The 16784-nt window shown below is 38.9% G+C and overlaps 1 protein-coding gene across 1 annotated transcript in view; it reads left to right on the forward strand.

Annotated features, from left to right (window-relative positions):
• Nucleotides 1–281: 281 nt before the first annotated feature.
• The window catches only part of Fkbp9 (FKBP prolyl isomerase 9), a 31682-nt gene continuing 15179 nt past the window's right edge, over nt 282–16784 (forward strand). The window contains exons 1-5 of the mRNA XM_015490210.2: nt 282–461; nt 972–1161; nt 1787–1932; nt 11909–12098; nt 13737–13882. Coding sequence (XP_015345696.1) covers nt 374–461; nt 972–1161; nt 1787–1932; nt 11909–12098; nt 13737–13882 — 760 coding nt within the window. The 5' untranslated portion in view covers nt 282–373. The remainder of the gene's footprint in view (nt 462–971; nt 1162–1786; nt 1933–11908; nt 12099–13736; nt 13883–16784) is intronic.

Consider the following 16784-nt stretch of genomic DNA (forward strand, 5'->3'; position numbering starts at 1 on the left):
CCCCCCCAAAAAAAAAAGATATAAACTCTCATTTTTGTGTATGGAAGAACAGGTAGCTATTTTGCAAATCACACTTAACATTCTTTTTTTTTTTTTTTTTTCCCTAGAGAGTTAACTAGATTTGCAGACAGTATTCAAGGTAATCTGAAAACCCCAACCGTACAGATGCTGTCCAGTGAAAACATTTGCTGTATCAGCGTCTACTTGGCGGGCTTTTTCTTGGATATTACCTTTATGGATGTATTTTGACAGTTTGTTTTCCCTTCAAGGAAGGACTATTTATGGTTTTTTTTCTCCCGCCTTCTGAATCTTCAGCTATGACAGAGGCTCCACTTTCAACGTGTTCGTGGGAAAAGGACAGCTGATTGCAGGGATGGACCAGGCTCTGGTTGGCATGTGTGTGAATGAGAGGCGTTTTGTGAAGATCCCCCCAAAGCTTGCCTACGGAAGTGAAGGAGTCTGTAAGTTTCCCTTCTGTATTTATAAACGTATCTGCAGACAGCCAGAACATTTGCAGGCTGTTCAGTCAAGCAGACCAGAGAATCTTAAGATGTTTTGTCCAGGGAAACATGAAAAGCTGTGAATACACACACAATTAAGATTTCCCTCTTAGGTTTATCTCTTGAGATATGAAAAAGACATCATTGACACAGGAGTATTGAATAATACCCCCTTTTTGTGTGTGTGTGTGTGTGTGTGTGTGTGTGGTGCTGGGGATTGAACCCAGGGCCTTGTTCATGCAAGGAAAGCATTCTACCAACTGAGGTAGAGCCCCAGCCCTTGAATGATACCCTTGGTGAGAGGAAAATCTTGGTTTTTTCCTCTTAATTTCATTTGAAGGAAAGATGGAAGAAGATGGGTTGTTTTGGAATTATACACCAGTGACCTTCCATTCACTTTGGCGGTGCCCTGGGTATTTGTTTGACTAGCTCAAAAGGTTGTGGTTTCTCATTGCGAACTCTTTATTCTAGCTGGTGTGATCCCCCCAAACTCAGTGCTTCATTTTGATGTACTTCTGATGGATATTTGGAATTCTGAAGACGAAGTTCAGATTCACACTTATTTCAAGCCCCCAAGTTGCTCTCGGACCATCCAGGTGTCTGATTTTGTAAGGTACCACTACAACGGAACATTCTTGGACGGGACACTGTTCGATTCGAGGTAAGTCCCACCATTTATGGCAGTGTCCGTGAAATGCCCCTCAGTTCCTCTGTCTTGTTTATTTTCTGTGTCAGTGAAGAAACCGGAAAGGGGGTACTTCCCAACTTTAACTAGTATCAAACTCCTCTGTGTAAGACTTTTGCTTCGTGTTTCACGCTCTATGGCTCTATGGTGCTCTATTGCACCACGTCAAAATTTAATAGATTTGAGGAAACTCTAAAAACAATCATTGCATATCTGGTTTAACAGTGTTTGGAGATCTCATTAGCAAGTGAAGGGGCCATAGATGTACATGTTTTAGTTCATTTTTTATAGTTTTCCCATGGAAAGAAATGGAAAGATGACCATGCCTGCATCTATGGGGAGAAATGGGGCTAAGCTGGAGAACAGGGTACCCTTTAGGGTTTCCTCTCAGTGCTGTGTGTTTGATTAGGGGAATAGCTGCCTCTTTCATCAGTCACTGTGGACTGCTTATGGACTTCTGCTTTGTGTTTTGGAGCAAAGATCCATAAATGCCTGCCTATGTGCTTATTGTCTAGCTGAGATTTGGGTAACAAAAACCCTCCTGAGGGATAAGTTGGAAACACAGGGTATGGAACTTTTCCCCTTTCTCTTTGGATTTCAGTCACAATCGCATGAAAACCTATGACACATATGTAGGAATTGGCTGGCTGATTCCTGGAATGGATAAAGGGCTGCTGGGCATGTGTGTGGGGGAAAAGCGCATCATCACCATACCTCCTTTCCTGGCCTACGGGGAAGATGGAGATGGTAAGTTCTTTTTCTCATCATCTTTATTTTTATTGCAGTGAGTAATTCAGATGTGACCACATGAAACCAACAAAAGACCTTTTGGTCTACACTAATAGTGTTCAATATGGAAGTCACTAGCTGCAGGTGGCAAGTTACATTTAAATGAATGAATTAAAACTAAATTCCATTCATTGATCACTGCTGCATTTCAGGTACTCAAGAGTTTTAGATTCTCAAAATTAAAAAAATTTTAAATAAAGAGCCTGGGATGTTGCTCAGTGGTTAAAGCACCCCTGTGTTTAATCCCTGGCACCACAGGGTACTAGCTCTTCCTGCACAGATCAATATCAATCAATAAATAATTCTAAATCCGGAAATTTGGGATAAAAGAATGTTAACAGNTTAAAAAAAAAAAAAAAAAAAAAAAAAAAAAAAAAAAAAAAGAGTCATAGTTTCATGAGGCCTGCTGAACTAGACAGCAAAAAGTGAGCACTTTCATTACTGTAGAAAGTTACATTGAACAGTGATAGCTTAGATCATCTAGTGTTGAAACTTCCATTCACTCATGGTCATTGGCATTCATATGTAATCATCCTGTTATAGCCTTCAAGGTGTGGTTTTGGACATCTGTTATTTATTTTTTCTGTCCCATCTGTGATGATTTTTTTTTTGGTACCAAGGATTGAACTCAGAGGCACTGAACCACTGAGCCACATCCCCAGCCCTATTTTGTATTTTATTTGGAGACAGGGTCTCATTAAGTGACTCAGTTGCTTAGCACCTTGCTTTTGTTTAGGCTGGTTTTGAACTTGTGATTCTCCTGCCTATGTCTCCTGAGCCGCTGGGATTACAGGCGCGTGCCACTACATCTGCTTATCTGTGATGATATTTGATCTAGACAGTCTGGAGGTTGTAGATATCAAGATCTAAATTTAGCCATATATCAAAATTGCCAGTCTGTCATTATGATTAAACAAGCCTAAAATTCAAATATGAGTAACTAAGAAATCCTCTTTATCAGCCAATATTCTGTTTTCCCTCACAGTAAAACTACAAACAGGATAGTGATTCTAATTAATATATTTTCTAACATAATGCTTTGATTTTTGTCCCTGTGGAATGAATGTCATAGATTAAACCATCAGAGGTGCAAACCAGGAAATTTTGGCAACTTAGCCCCAGTAGCCTGCTTTTAACAGATTTTATCATCCTCTGAGAGGAAGGAGACACGAAGGGTGGGCTCTGCCAAAGGTCAAGTTGATATGTGAAACCAAGTACTTTGCATATATATATTAGAGACCCTGTCTCTAAATAAAATGCAAAACAACTGTAATGCAAAATAGGGCTGTAATATATATAATATACTCTTCAGATGTCCCAGTTGCTTAATGAGACCCTCAAGTTGAAGGAGCCCAGGCATGGCATGCCATATGGGTCACGTGCTCTGGTCACCTCCTTTAAATGGTATAACATGGGGAGATACAAAATGGTGGGCCAGAGGGAGGCAGCATTCTATGTTGCTCTGTGACCTGGGACTCAAGCCACGAGAATACTGCTCTGCTGGCTGTATTCCTGCTCCTGCACAGGAATCACATCACCGTGCCCGTGCAGGGCTCCAGGCTTCAGTGTCAGAGTAGGTCTCCCTACGCAGGACTACCAGGTACCCCATCAAGACCATCAGTAGCACCCATGCAGAACTTTCGGCCACCCACCCAAGCAGAAATCACAGACACTGCTCCCACACAGGACACCCAGCAGCTTCCCACATACAGGAACTCTGGCCACCACTCCTCTGTGGACCCCCAGCTACCACTGTGGGGCTCCCCCAGTTGCCACCATCTTGGGACTCTGCAGCAGCAGAGATAGTTCCCTATGAGCAGTAGCCTGCCTGCACCCGGGAACTTCACACAGGCTCTGAAGTCAACCACACACTACAGGCCACAGAGCTCGTCTCTGAACTCATTGTCCAATGCCATTGCTGCCTCCCCCACCCCACCTGACACCCACTGCTGAAAGCAGGCACCTCCAACTTGGGCCACCTTCATCACATCTTCAGTGGTGTCAGCTCCCAGTTTGGAACTCCAGCTGGCCAGGTACCCAGTTTCTAACTACCTCCTCTCCCCAGCAGCTGTTACACTCTGGTTACCTTCTCCATGCTGAGGGCAGAAATACCAGTTAACAACAGATGACCCCATCTATTGAAGGAGAGAAGGGAATCAGGAAAGATACTGATCTCCAACCAAAACCAATCCTGTTTCTTCCTTCAATATTTGTTTTCCTCTCCTTCTCTATTCTCTTGTCCTCAAATCCCCAAAATAGGTGAAACCAAGTACTTTGCATGAATTAGGATTTTGAGGACTGGGATATCTGAATAGTATATTACAGTTGTATTGTATATTCTTTTTTTTCCTTTTTTTCCCACCAATTTCTACTATTATCACATTTTTTGTTTTCTTAATATATATGTGTGTTTGTTTTTTGTACTCTACTGTCTTCCCACTTACTTGTCTACCCAAAATTACTTCCTCTCCCTTCTCCTGCTACTAATCTTCCTCTTTAGATTTCTTTCTCACTTCCTAAGATATAAAAACTATAACCTTACCTTCAACCTCCTCAGCATATCATCCTACTCCTCACCCCTGAATCTTTGTCCACCATCATAAACAGTAAAACCTTTTACAAACCTACTGAATATATTGTAGATTAATTGAATTCACCATTTCTGTGCATTGTGACTAAACTGTAAATGTCTTAATAATAAACATTTGTTTTTAGGGTATATATTATTTATATTGGGATCTGTTAACATTGTCCTTCACCTTAAAGGAGAGGTATTGGATCCCTACAGGGGCACTATAAGCTTATAGGGTAAAAATGATAACTCCTCTGAGCCACAGAGCTAGAAAGGAAGACACAAGCAATATGAAAAGACAAGGGAAGAAAGTACCCCAAACAAATCAAGATACCACATTAACAGAATCCATAGCTAGCACAGCAGAAGAAATTACAGAGAAGGAGTTCAGGATGTACATAATTAAAATGTTCTGCGAATTAAAGGATGATATAAGAGAGCAAAAAGAGGCAGCAAAAGATCATTTTGACAAAGAGCTACATAAACAAACACAGGAAGCAAAAGATTACTTTAGTAGGGAGATAAAGTTTCCAAAAAACAAAACAACAAACAAAACCCAGAAATCATTGAAATGAAAGAAACAATAAACCAAATTAAAAGTTCAATTGAAAACATCGCCAACAAATTAGACCACTTGGAAGATAGGACCTCAGACAATGAAGACAAAATATATAATCTTAAAAAGAATGTAGACCACACAGTGAAAATGGTAAGAAACCATCAACCGAACATTTAATATGGGATAGCATAAAAAGACCAAATTTAAGAGTTATTGGGATAGAGGAGGCATAAAGTTCCAAACCAAAGGAATGAGCAATCTATTCAATGAAAAAATATCAGAAAATTTTCCAAACATGAAGAATGAATTGGAAAACCAAATTCAGTAGGCTTACAGGATGCCAAATATACAAAGATCACAACAGATCCACAAAAAAGGCACATTATAATGAAAATGCCTAACATACAGAATAAGGAGAGAATATTAAAAGCCAAGAGAGAAAGGAATCAGATTACATATAGGGGAAAACCAATTAGATTATGTGCAGATTTTTCAACCTAGACCCTGAAAGCTAGAAGAACCTTGGACAACATATATGAAGCTCTGAAAGAAAATGGATGCCATCCAAGAATCTTATATTCAGCAAAATTAAGCTTTAGATTTGATGATTAAATAAAAACCTTCCATTTAAAACATAAGTTAAAAGAATTTATACCTTGAAATCCTGCACTACAGACTATCCTCGGCAAAATATTTCATGAAGAGGAATTGAAAAACAATAATGAAAATCAGCAGGGGCTGGGGTTGTGACTCAACAGTAGAGCGCTCGCCTAGCTTGTGTGAGGCCCTGGGTTCGATCCTCAGCACCACATAAAAATAAATAAACAAAGGTTAAATAAAAAAAAAAAAGAAAGAAAATCAGCAAAGGGAGGAATTATACTAAAAGAAAAACTAATCAAAGGAGAAACCAAATCAAGTTAAATACCAAAAACCAAAAATGGCTGGGAATACAAATCATGTCTCAATAATAACCCTGAATGTTAATGGCCTAAATTCACCAATCAAAAGATATAGATTGGCAGATTGGATTTAAAAAAAGCCCCAACAATATACTGCCTCCAAGAGACTCATAGGAAAAGACGTCCACAGACTGAAGGTGAAAGGTTGGGAAAAATCATACCACTCACATGGACTACAGAAGCAAGCAGGGGTTTCCATCCTCATATCAAATAAAGTAGACTTCAAACCAGAGTTAATCAAAAGGGATAAAGAAGGCTATTTCATACTGCTTAAGGGAACCATTCATCAGCAAGACTTAACAATAATAACTTTATATGCCCCAAACAAAGGAGCGTCTACATTCATCAAACAAACTCTTCTCAAGTTCAAGGGTCAAATAGACCACAACACAATAATTCTGGGTGACTTTAACACACCTCTTTCACCTCTAGATAAATCTTCCAAACAAAAGCTGAACAAAAAGCTATAGAACTCCATAATACAATCAATAACTTAGACTTAACTGACATATACAGAATATTTCATCCTTCAATGAATGAATACACTTTCTTCTCAGCAGCACATGGATCCTTCTCCAAACTAGACCATATGTTATGCCACAAAGCAACTCTTTGCAAATATTAAAAATGTAGAGATACTACCCTGCATTCTATCAGATCATAATGGAATGAAATTAGAAATCAATGATAAAATAAAAAAATAAAAGCTACTCCAACACCTGGAGATTAAATAATATGCTATTGAATGAACATTGGGTTGCAAAAAACATCAAGACAGAGATTTAAAAATTCTTAGAGGGCCAAGGATTGTGGCTCAGCCGTAGAGCGGCTCGATTAGCATGGGCGGGACCTGGGTTGGATCCTCAGCACCACATAAAAATAAAGGCATTGTGTTGTGTCCATCTATACCAAGAAGTAAATATTTTAAAAAAAATTCTTAGAGGTGAGTGAGAACATAGATACAATGTATCAAAACCTCTAGGACACGGGCTGGGTTGTGGCTCAGAGGTAGAGTTTAAGGCCCTGGGTTTGATCCTCAGCACCACATAAAAATAATTAAATAGATAAAATAAAGGTATTGTGTCCAACTACAACTAAAAATTAAATATTTAAAAAACCCTCTGGGACACTCTGAAGGCAGTACTAAGAGGAAAGTTCATTGTATGGAGTTCATTCCTTAAAAGAAGAAAAAGTCAACAAATAAATGACCTAACATTATATCTCAAAGCCTTAGAAAAAGAAGAACAAATCAACACCAAAAGCAGTAGAAGACAGGAAATAATTAAAATCAGAGCTGAAATCAATGAAATTGATACAAAAGAAACAACTGAAAAAATTGACAAAAAAAATAGTTGGTTCTTTGAAAAAATAAATAAAATTGACAAACCCTTAGCTATGTTAATGAAGAGAAGGAGAGAGAAAACTAAATCACTAATATACATGATGAAAAAGGAAATATCATAACAGACACTACAGAAATACAGAAGATAATTAGAAATTATTTTTAAAACTTGTACTCCAATAAAATAGAAAATATCAAAGGCATTGACAGATTTCTAGAGCAATATGATTTGCCCAAATTGAATCAGGATGATATATACAATTTAAACAGATCAGTTTCAAGCAATGAATTAGAAGACGCCATCAGAAGCCTACCAATCAAGGAAAAACCCAGGATAAACAGCTGAGTTCTACAAGACCTTTAAAGAAGAACTAATACCAATACTCTTCAATTTATTTCATGAAATAGAAAAAGATGGAGTACTTCCAAACTCATTCTATGAGGCCAATATCACCCTGATTCCAAAACCAGGCAATGACACATCAAAGAAAGGAAACTTCAGACAAATATCTATAATGGTCATAGATGCAAAAATTCTCAATAAAATTCTGGCAAATTGAATACAGAAACATCAAAAAGATAGTGCACCACGATCAAGTATGGTTCATCCCTGGGGTTCAAGGTTGGTTCAACATATAATGTTGAACAATAAATGTAATTTATTCATCAATAAATGTAATTCATTACATCAGTAGACTTAAAGATTAGAATTATATAATTATCTCAATTGATGCAGAAAAAGCATTTGACAAAATACAACATCCATACATATTCAAAACAGTAGAAAAACTAGGGATAACAGAAACATATCTCAACATCATAAAGGCTATCTATACTAAGCCCCAGACCAACATCATTCTAAATGTTGTAAAAACTAAAAACTGGAACAAGACAGGGATGCCCTCTTTCACCACTTCTATTTAGCATAGTTCTTGAAACACTGGCCAGAGTAATTAGACGAAAGAAATTAAAGGGATATGGACAGGTAAAGAAGAACTCAAATTAGCACTATTTGCCGACAATATGATTGTATAACTAGAAAACCCAAAAAATTCTACCAGAAAACTTCTTGAACTAGTAAATGAATCCAGCAAAGTAGCAGGATACAAAATCAACACCCGTAAATCAAAGGCATTCCTGTATGTCAGTGACAAATCCTCTGAAAAGGAAACGAGGAAAACTGCCCCATTTACAATAGCCTGAATGAAAAATAAAATACTTGGGAATCAGCTTAATGAAAGAGGTGAAAGACTTCTACAATGAAAACTACAGAATGCTAAAGAAATAAATTAAAGAAGACTTTAGAAGATGGAAAGATCTCCCTTGTTCTTGGATAGGTAGAATTAATATTATCAAAATGACCATACTTCCAAAAGCATTATACAAATTTAATGCAATTCTGATCAAAATCCCAATGACATTCCTCATAGAAATAAAAAAATCAGTCATGAAATTCATTTGGAAAAATAAGAGACCCAGAATAGCTTAAGCAGTCCTTAACAAGAAGAGTGAAGCAGGTGGCATCACTACAACAGACCTCAAACTATACTACAGAGCAATAGTAACAAAAACAGCATGGTATTGGCACCAAAATAGACTGGTAGACCAATGGTACAGAATAGAGGACACAGATACTAACCCATATAATTACAGTTATCTTATAGACAAAGTGACAAAAAGATGTGTTGGAGAAAAGATAGCCTCTTCAACAAATGATGCTGGGAAAAGTGGAAATCCATATGCAACAAAATGAAATTAAACCCCTATCTCTTACCATGCACAAAACTCAACTCAAAGTGGATCAAGGACCTAGGAATTAAACCAGAGATCCTGCATCTAATAGAAGAAAAAGTAGGCCCAAATCTCCATCAAATTAGATTAGGCCCCTACTTCCTTAATAAGACTTCTATAGCACAAGAATTAATAAATTAAAAAGCTTCTTCCCTACAAAAGAAACAATCAGTGAGGTGAATTAAGAGCCTACATCTTGGGAGCAAATTTTTACCACTTGCACATCAGATACAGCACTAATCTCTAGGGTATATAAAGAACTCAAAAAGCTAAACACCGAAAAAACAAATAACCCATTCAATAAATGGGTCAAGGAACGGAACAGACATTTCTCAGAAGGTGATATACAATCAATCAATAAACATATGAAAAGATGTTCAACATCTCCAGAAATTAGAGAAATGCAAATCAAAACTACTCTAAGATTTCATCTCATTCCAGTCAGAATGGCAGCTATTAAAAATACAAATATCAATAAGTGTTAACTAGGATGTGGGGGAAAAAGTCACACTCATATATGTTGCTGGTGGGACTGCAAAATGGTGCAGCCAATATGGAAAGCAGTTTGGAGATTCCTTGGAAAACTGGGAATGGAACTACCTTTTGACCCAGCTATCCCACTCCTGGGTCTATACCCAAAGGACTTAAAAACAGCATACTACAGGGACACAGCCATATCAATGTTTATAGTAGCACAATTCACAATAGGTAAACTGTGGAACTAACCTACATGCCCTTCAGTAGATGACTGGATAAAGAAATTGTGGTATATACACAATGGAATATTACTCAGCAATAAAAGAAAGTAAAATCGTGGCATTTGAAGGTAAATGGATGGCGTTGGAGAAGATAATGCTGAGTGAAGTTAGCCAATCCCTGAAAACCAAATGCCTAATGTTTTTTCTAAGGAGGCTGATTCACAGTGGGGCTTGGAGGGGAGCATGGGAAGATTAGATGAATTCTAGATAGGGCAAAGGGGAGGGAACGGAAGAGAGGGGGTAAGGGAGTCAAAAAGATGGTGGAATGAGTTGGACATCATTACCCTAAGTATATATATGAAGATGAAAATGTGTGAATATACTTTTTATACAACCAGAGATATGAAAAATTGTTCTATATATGTATAATATGAATTGTAATGCATTCTGCTGTCATTTATAACAAATTAGAATAAAAAATTTAAAAAAATGATATAACATGCATTGAACGAGTTGTCTTGGGCTGGAATTGTAGCTCAGTGGTAGAGCACTTGCCTGGTATGTGTGAGGCACTGGTTTGATTCTCAGCACCACATATAAGTAAATAAAATAAAGGCCTATCAACAACTAAAATACATATTAAAAAAGGAAGAGTTTGTCTGTTAACATTCTTTTATCCCAAATTTCCGGATTTAGAATTATTTATTGATTGATATTGATCTGTGCAGGAAGAGCTAGTACCCTGTGGTGCCATGTGGATTATCCTTTTGCAGAAATTTCCACTCATGATCATTGTGTTCATAAGGAAGCTCTCTGCCCCTGCCTTACCAGCTGAGGCCTTGGGTACCAATCTCTCTTGCTTTCCCATATGTGAAATGAGATTGGAATTGGTGTGTTGTAGACATCAAGGTAGACATATAACCATATAATATCAGAATTGCCAAATTTTTCCAAATTTGGGCTTCTCTTCTGTGTTTTGTCTGTGTCATTAGCTCCATATGGCATAATGTTAGAAAATATATTAATTAGAATTAATGTAGATTTAATCATCCCTTGGTACCTACTGGAGAGGTTCTGGTATAACCTGCAGATTCCAATATTCTTATATGCTCAAGTCCCTTACATAAAAATGGGATAATATTTGCATATAACCTATATATATTCTCCTTAATGCTTTAGATTACTTGTAATACCTAACACAATGTCAATGCCATGTAAAGAGTTGTTATGCTATACTGTTTAAGGAATAATGACCAAAAAGAGTCTATACCTGTTCAGTACAGATAGTTTTTTAAAAAATATTTCGATCAGCATTTGGTTGAATCCATAGATGTGGAAGCCCGGGATATAGAGGGCTGACTGTTAGGAATTCTGTTAGGAGTATCTGAGAGAAACGGTACCCTGTAGAGAGAGAAATAATTTGAAAACTATTTAAATTTTGGGTTGTGGTTATAATTTTTTTGTTATCTTAGCTAACTTTGCTTTATTTATATCCTGTTTTTGATATACTTAAATGACTCACTGTTACATTTTGCTTCTTAAGAAAATTGACTGTAAGATCCAAGGAGCAAGTCTTTGTAGTATTTTCCAGAACCAACTCAGGGCTGTGGAATTGTACCTTTAAATATCTGTGATTTGCATTTGTACACAAACAGAAACCCACAGAGCTATGTATTTGGCTTTGCTTATGGGTGTGCAACCACTCACAGACAGCCTTGATTTGCCAGCATGAGCTTGACACTGTGAACATAGTAGTCTCTTCTGTCATTCAGTTAGTTTGCTCCTTTTTCTGAGTAGGTCAAGCTGTACATGGTACATATCAGCCCATGGTCGGACACCGTGGAAACCCCAAGTTAGACACCATGGGGAACCATCCAAGTCTTAGAAGAATGTTTGTTTCCTTGTTTTGAATATTTGAAGCAATGAGTAACACCAACACAGAGGGTGTGGCGTGGTGAAGTCTTTCCTAAATCTTGTGTCCTGATTGCCTCATCTTCCTCCATTCCACTATAGGGAAAGACATTCCTGGACAGGCATCCCTGGTATTTGATGTTGCGTTATTGGATCTCCATAACCCCAAGGATAGTATTTCCATTGAGAATAAGGTCATACCTGCAAACTGTGAGCGGAGGAGTCAGAGTGGGGACTTCCTCAGGTATCATTACAATGGCACACTTCTGGATGGCACCTTCTTTGATTCCAGGTGAGGACACAATTGTAGCCTTCATTCATCAGAACATTTATTAAATGAAGTCCACCACTGGTGGAATGTGATCTGAGTATCTGTCAGTGCTGATTTCATATGTTCATCTCCAATACAGGTCTCTCTTTTCTGATTCTGAATTTCTTCAGAGGCTGCCATGACAGTTACCTTTGGGGGGCTGATTTAGTTGGGTCTGCAGGAAAAGAGGAGAGGCTCACCCTAGATTCCCACCATCACCCTATCCTGGGCTTACCTGTCCCATGGGGTCTAGCATGGGAATGGCCAGAGGTCAAGGACCTCCTAGGTGGCTCAGTCAACTTGGTGCCAGGAGACTTGGGTATCGTTTCCTGTCTATGGTGTAGTGACTTTGTGACTACAAAAAAGACCTCCGAACTTCAGGAGCTTTGGTGTATCCCCTGTTCTAAAACCTTTCGCAGACATGGTTAGATGAGGCATATGGACGTGCTTTGCAGTTTTTAAAGGCTGACCAGCTGGAGAGGACTGGTTAGAAGCATTCAGCTCCCTCCTGGATGTTGCAGAGGCTGATTACTATGCCTCTTGTGTTATTCAAAGTTTTATCAACAGTTATACAGATGGCTCAAGTGTGTTCCTTTATTAAGCCTTGCTCACTCAAGTGGCATGTGTTGTTTGGGACCACTCCTTTAGTTTCCTGTGAACAAGTAGTGACAAAATCCTACCTGTCTCTGAGGTAATAGACTCCTAGTTTGTTTAGTCATCCTAAAGTATCACAGAAGGCCAGGTGAGGTGGCATACGCCTATAATGCCTGTGGCTCCCAGTGAAGACAGGGGGATTGAAAACTCAGGGCCAATCTAGGCAATTTAGCAAGACTCTGTCTTAAAAATAAACATTTTAAATTGGGCGCGGTGGCACATGAACAAGTAGTGACAAAAACTGAGTCACAGTTTGGGAGGCTAAGATAGGAGGATCGTGAATTAAAAGCCAGTCTCAACAATTTAGTAAGGTCCTAAGCAGCTTGGCGAGACCCTGTCTCAAAAAAAAAAATGAAATATGAAAAGGGCTGGGGATGTGGCTTAGTGGTTAAGCACCCCTGAGTTCAATTCCTGGTATAAAATGAGTAAGTAAATAAATAAATAAATAATTTTAAAAAGGCTGGGGATGTAGCTCAGTAGTATAGTGCTTGTCCAGAAGGCATGAGGCCTTGAGTTTGATCCCCACCACTGGAGGAGGAAAAAAAAAAGGAATTTCTGTTCTCAAAGGTAATTTTTTTTTTTTTTTTGTACTGGGTATTAACCTCAGGGGCACTTGACCACTGAGCCACATCCCTAGCCCTTTTTTGTATTTTATTTAGAGACAGGGTCTCACTGAGTTGCTTAGTGACTCATTAAATTGTTGAGGCTGGCTTTGAATTCACAGTTCTCCTGCCTCATCCTCCCAAACTGCTGGGATTATAGGTGTGAACCACCTTGCCCAGCTGGTAACATCTTATTGAATAATTAAAATGATGGAAAGATCTGCAATGAAAAATGTAATAATTTCCTATCAATCCCTTCCATTCTGGCCACCCTGAGGTAGGTATTAACTTCCTCAGTCTCCGTCCTGAATCATTGACATAGATACCGTGGTGTTGAGTCACCTCTTTCTTGTCTCTTTTCTAGCTACTCGAGAAACCGAACCTTTGACACCTACATTGGGCAGGGCTATGTGATTCCTGGGATGGATGAAGGTTTACTTGGTGTTTGCATTGGAGAGAAGCGAAGGATTGTGGTCCCCCCTCACCTGGGGTATGGAGAGGAGGGAAGAGGTGGGTATCACGGGCCTTCCTCACTGACTGGCAGCTTCCACATTGCCCGGTTCATGTCGAAACATCGAAGCCAAAGTTCAGCTTAAGACTTGATTGCACCAAATAGATTTAGTTTCTAGCGTTTTGTTATTTTTCTTTGTTCGTGGCTTACTTTCCTTTTCCTTTTGAAATTTTTAAACCTACACCAAAGTTGAAAGATCTGTATAGTGAATTCCACTTTGTCTCACCACTTGCTAACATTTTGCTCTATTTTATCTCTCTTCATGTTTGTTTGTTTATTTATTGGCTGGACTGTTTGCAAGTAAAATGCAAAACCCTTCTTTTGGTTTTTGTTTTGTATGGCATGAAATTCATTCATTTAAGTATATAATTCAGCTGGGTATGGGAATTGAACCCAAGAGCACTTTATCACTGAACTACATCCCCAGTCCTTTTTATTTTTTATTTTGAGATACAGTACCACTAAATGTCTGAGGCTGGGCTCCAACTTGTGATTCTCTTGCCTCAGCCACCCAAGTCACTGGGATTACACATGGTGCACCACCATGCCCAGTGCCAGCAGATATTTAATGGCTTAATAGTGTTTGTTTGCTTCTTTTTAGTAATTTTAGATGCAGGTGGACATAATACCTTTATTTTATTTATTTATTTTTATGTGGTGCTGAGGATCAAACCCAGTGCCTTACACATGTTAGGCAAAGGCTCTGCCACTGAGCTACTGCCCCAGCCCATGTTTCCATGTTTCTTTCTTTCTTTTTTTTTGGTACTGAGTGTTGAACCTAGGGGTGTGTTATCACTGAGCCACCTCCCTAACCCTTTTTATATTTTATTTTGAAACATGGAATTACTAAATTATTTTAGGGCCTTGCTAAATTGCTGAGGCTAGCCTTGAACATGCAATCCTCCTCCTGCCTCTGCCTCCTGAGTTGCTGGGATTATAGGTGTGTGTCACCACGCCCAGTGGCTTCATAGTATTTCAGAACTGTTTTTCTTTTTTTTTCTTAATTACATTTTCTTTCATATGCCATTTTTTGCTAACTTACTTAGACTTGCTTAGGAATAATTAGCAACTGTATTTACTTTGCTATAGTGTTCATTTTGCTGATGGAATTCTGGTCAGGTCTCGTTAGTTGTACACATTAACTTTGTTAAACCTTTTCTGATTGTTGGTGATAAATCATATCAATCTTAGGAATTTTCCTTGTAGGGTTTATCTCAGAGCATCTATGAAACATCAAGCTGATTGGAAACTAGAGTGTACCATGGTGATGCATGGTTTTCTTCATGACTTAAATTTCTGACTTAAGTCACAAAAGATCCCAGCTTAAGAAACATTCAATAGGTTTTGCCTCTTGCGCTGTTTGTTTAGTGTCTTGATACTGTTGTTTGTATCATGTCATTTCTATATCCAGCCATAGACATACAAAAATAGATAAACGTCCCTGAGCATGTCTGTATTGTGATGAACTGAAGACTGATTCTTCCTTTCTCCAGAAAGAGCACATTGATGGAAAACATTTGCTTAAATTATTTTTCCCTTTTGGCTTTCCATCAAGTATGAGACAGAGCTCTGCAAAGAATTATATGAGGCTCTGGGAAGCATCCAAAGGCTCATAAATTTTCGGAGCATGAGAATGCTTTGTTCTGAGTCATGTTGTGGTGGGGGGAGGGCCCTCTGATGTGTAAGGCCCAAGTGCTGTTGTGTGGGGCCTGCTTCTGTTCTCTTGATTAGCACCTGTGGCCTCTTCATGTGGGTTGCATAGGTCCTAATGCTGTGGGACTGATCCCAGAAGGGCGTCAAGATGTAGATCTTGGTTTACGACTTCCTCACCACAATCCACAGGCTCACAGTAAGGGCTCAGTACATATTTGTGGCGGGAATGAATTGCTGGGTCCTCTGTGTTGTTCTCAGCCTCTATCAACCAACCCCTAATTTTGTCGTAGCACTTTCCCCTGCAGGATTGGTGGGAGAAGGGTAGGCCTTATGGAAAAGGTTCAGGATATCTCTGCTGTCTGCTTTGTCCCATGAGGACAGCCCTGGAATTAGGAAGCTTAGATGTGTTTGCAGCCCTAAAGTAGGAACAGATCCTACCCACAGGGTTGTCCAGGAAACTCTTCCTTGATGGTTAGTTATTACTCAAGTTACAAATTGCCTTTTCAGCACTCTTATAAGAAAAAAAGAAGAGGAAAATAACCCCTTTTTACCCATTGTACAACTGGGACTTATTGCATGCAGGCTCATTCAAACCTGGAAACGATCTTTAAAGTATTATTATCCTCATTGTTTAGATAAAATAATGAGGTTCATGGAGATTGAGTCATTTGCCTAAGACCAGAAGAGCTAATCATTGATGGAGCCAGAATTGGACCCATGGCTTTTTGATCCCACAGGCAGATGGAAAGAATGAATTTCCATTAAGTTGTGACTTTTTAATACCCATAAATGAAAATCTGAGGACTTAAACCAGAAGTCCCAGAGCTTTCAAAGGAAATTCACAACCAATAGGAACAAATGAGTTTCCCTCCTGGGCTAGGCAGCTGGCTGCCTTTCTTTTTTTGTTGTTACCTGTGTCTCTTTGTGTGTGTGTGTGTGTGTGTGTGTGTGTGTGTGTGTGTGGTGGGGATTGAACCCAGGGTTTCTCACATGCTAGGCAAGCAGTCTGCCACTGACCTATGTTCCCAGTCATGTGTTTCTTCTTGGGGAGGCATTCTTGTGAAAATGGAATGACAACTTCTGCATTGGTTAAAGAGCTCATTCAGGGGAGGCCAGGGTTGGGGCCATAATGAAATGATGAACTGTTTGCACCTGTTAGGTGGTGGGCACTCATTCCTACACTTAATCTATAAATAGCTTTATGAAGTCAGAGCAAGATGGGAGGTGGGAGGCCTGCTGGCTGCCTGA

This window comes from Marmota marmota, unplaced genomic scaffold (assembly GCF_001458135.2).
Source record: "Marmota marmota marmota unplaced genomic scaffold, marMar, whole genome shotgun sequence".
Classification (NCBI taxonomy): Eukaryota; Metazoa; Chordata; class Mammalia; order Rodentia; family Sciuridae; genus Marmota; species Marmota marmota.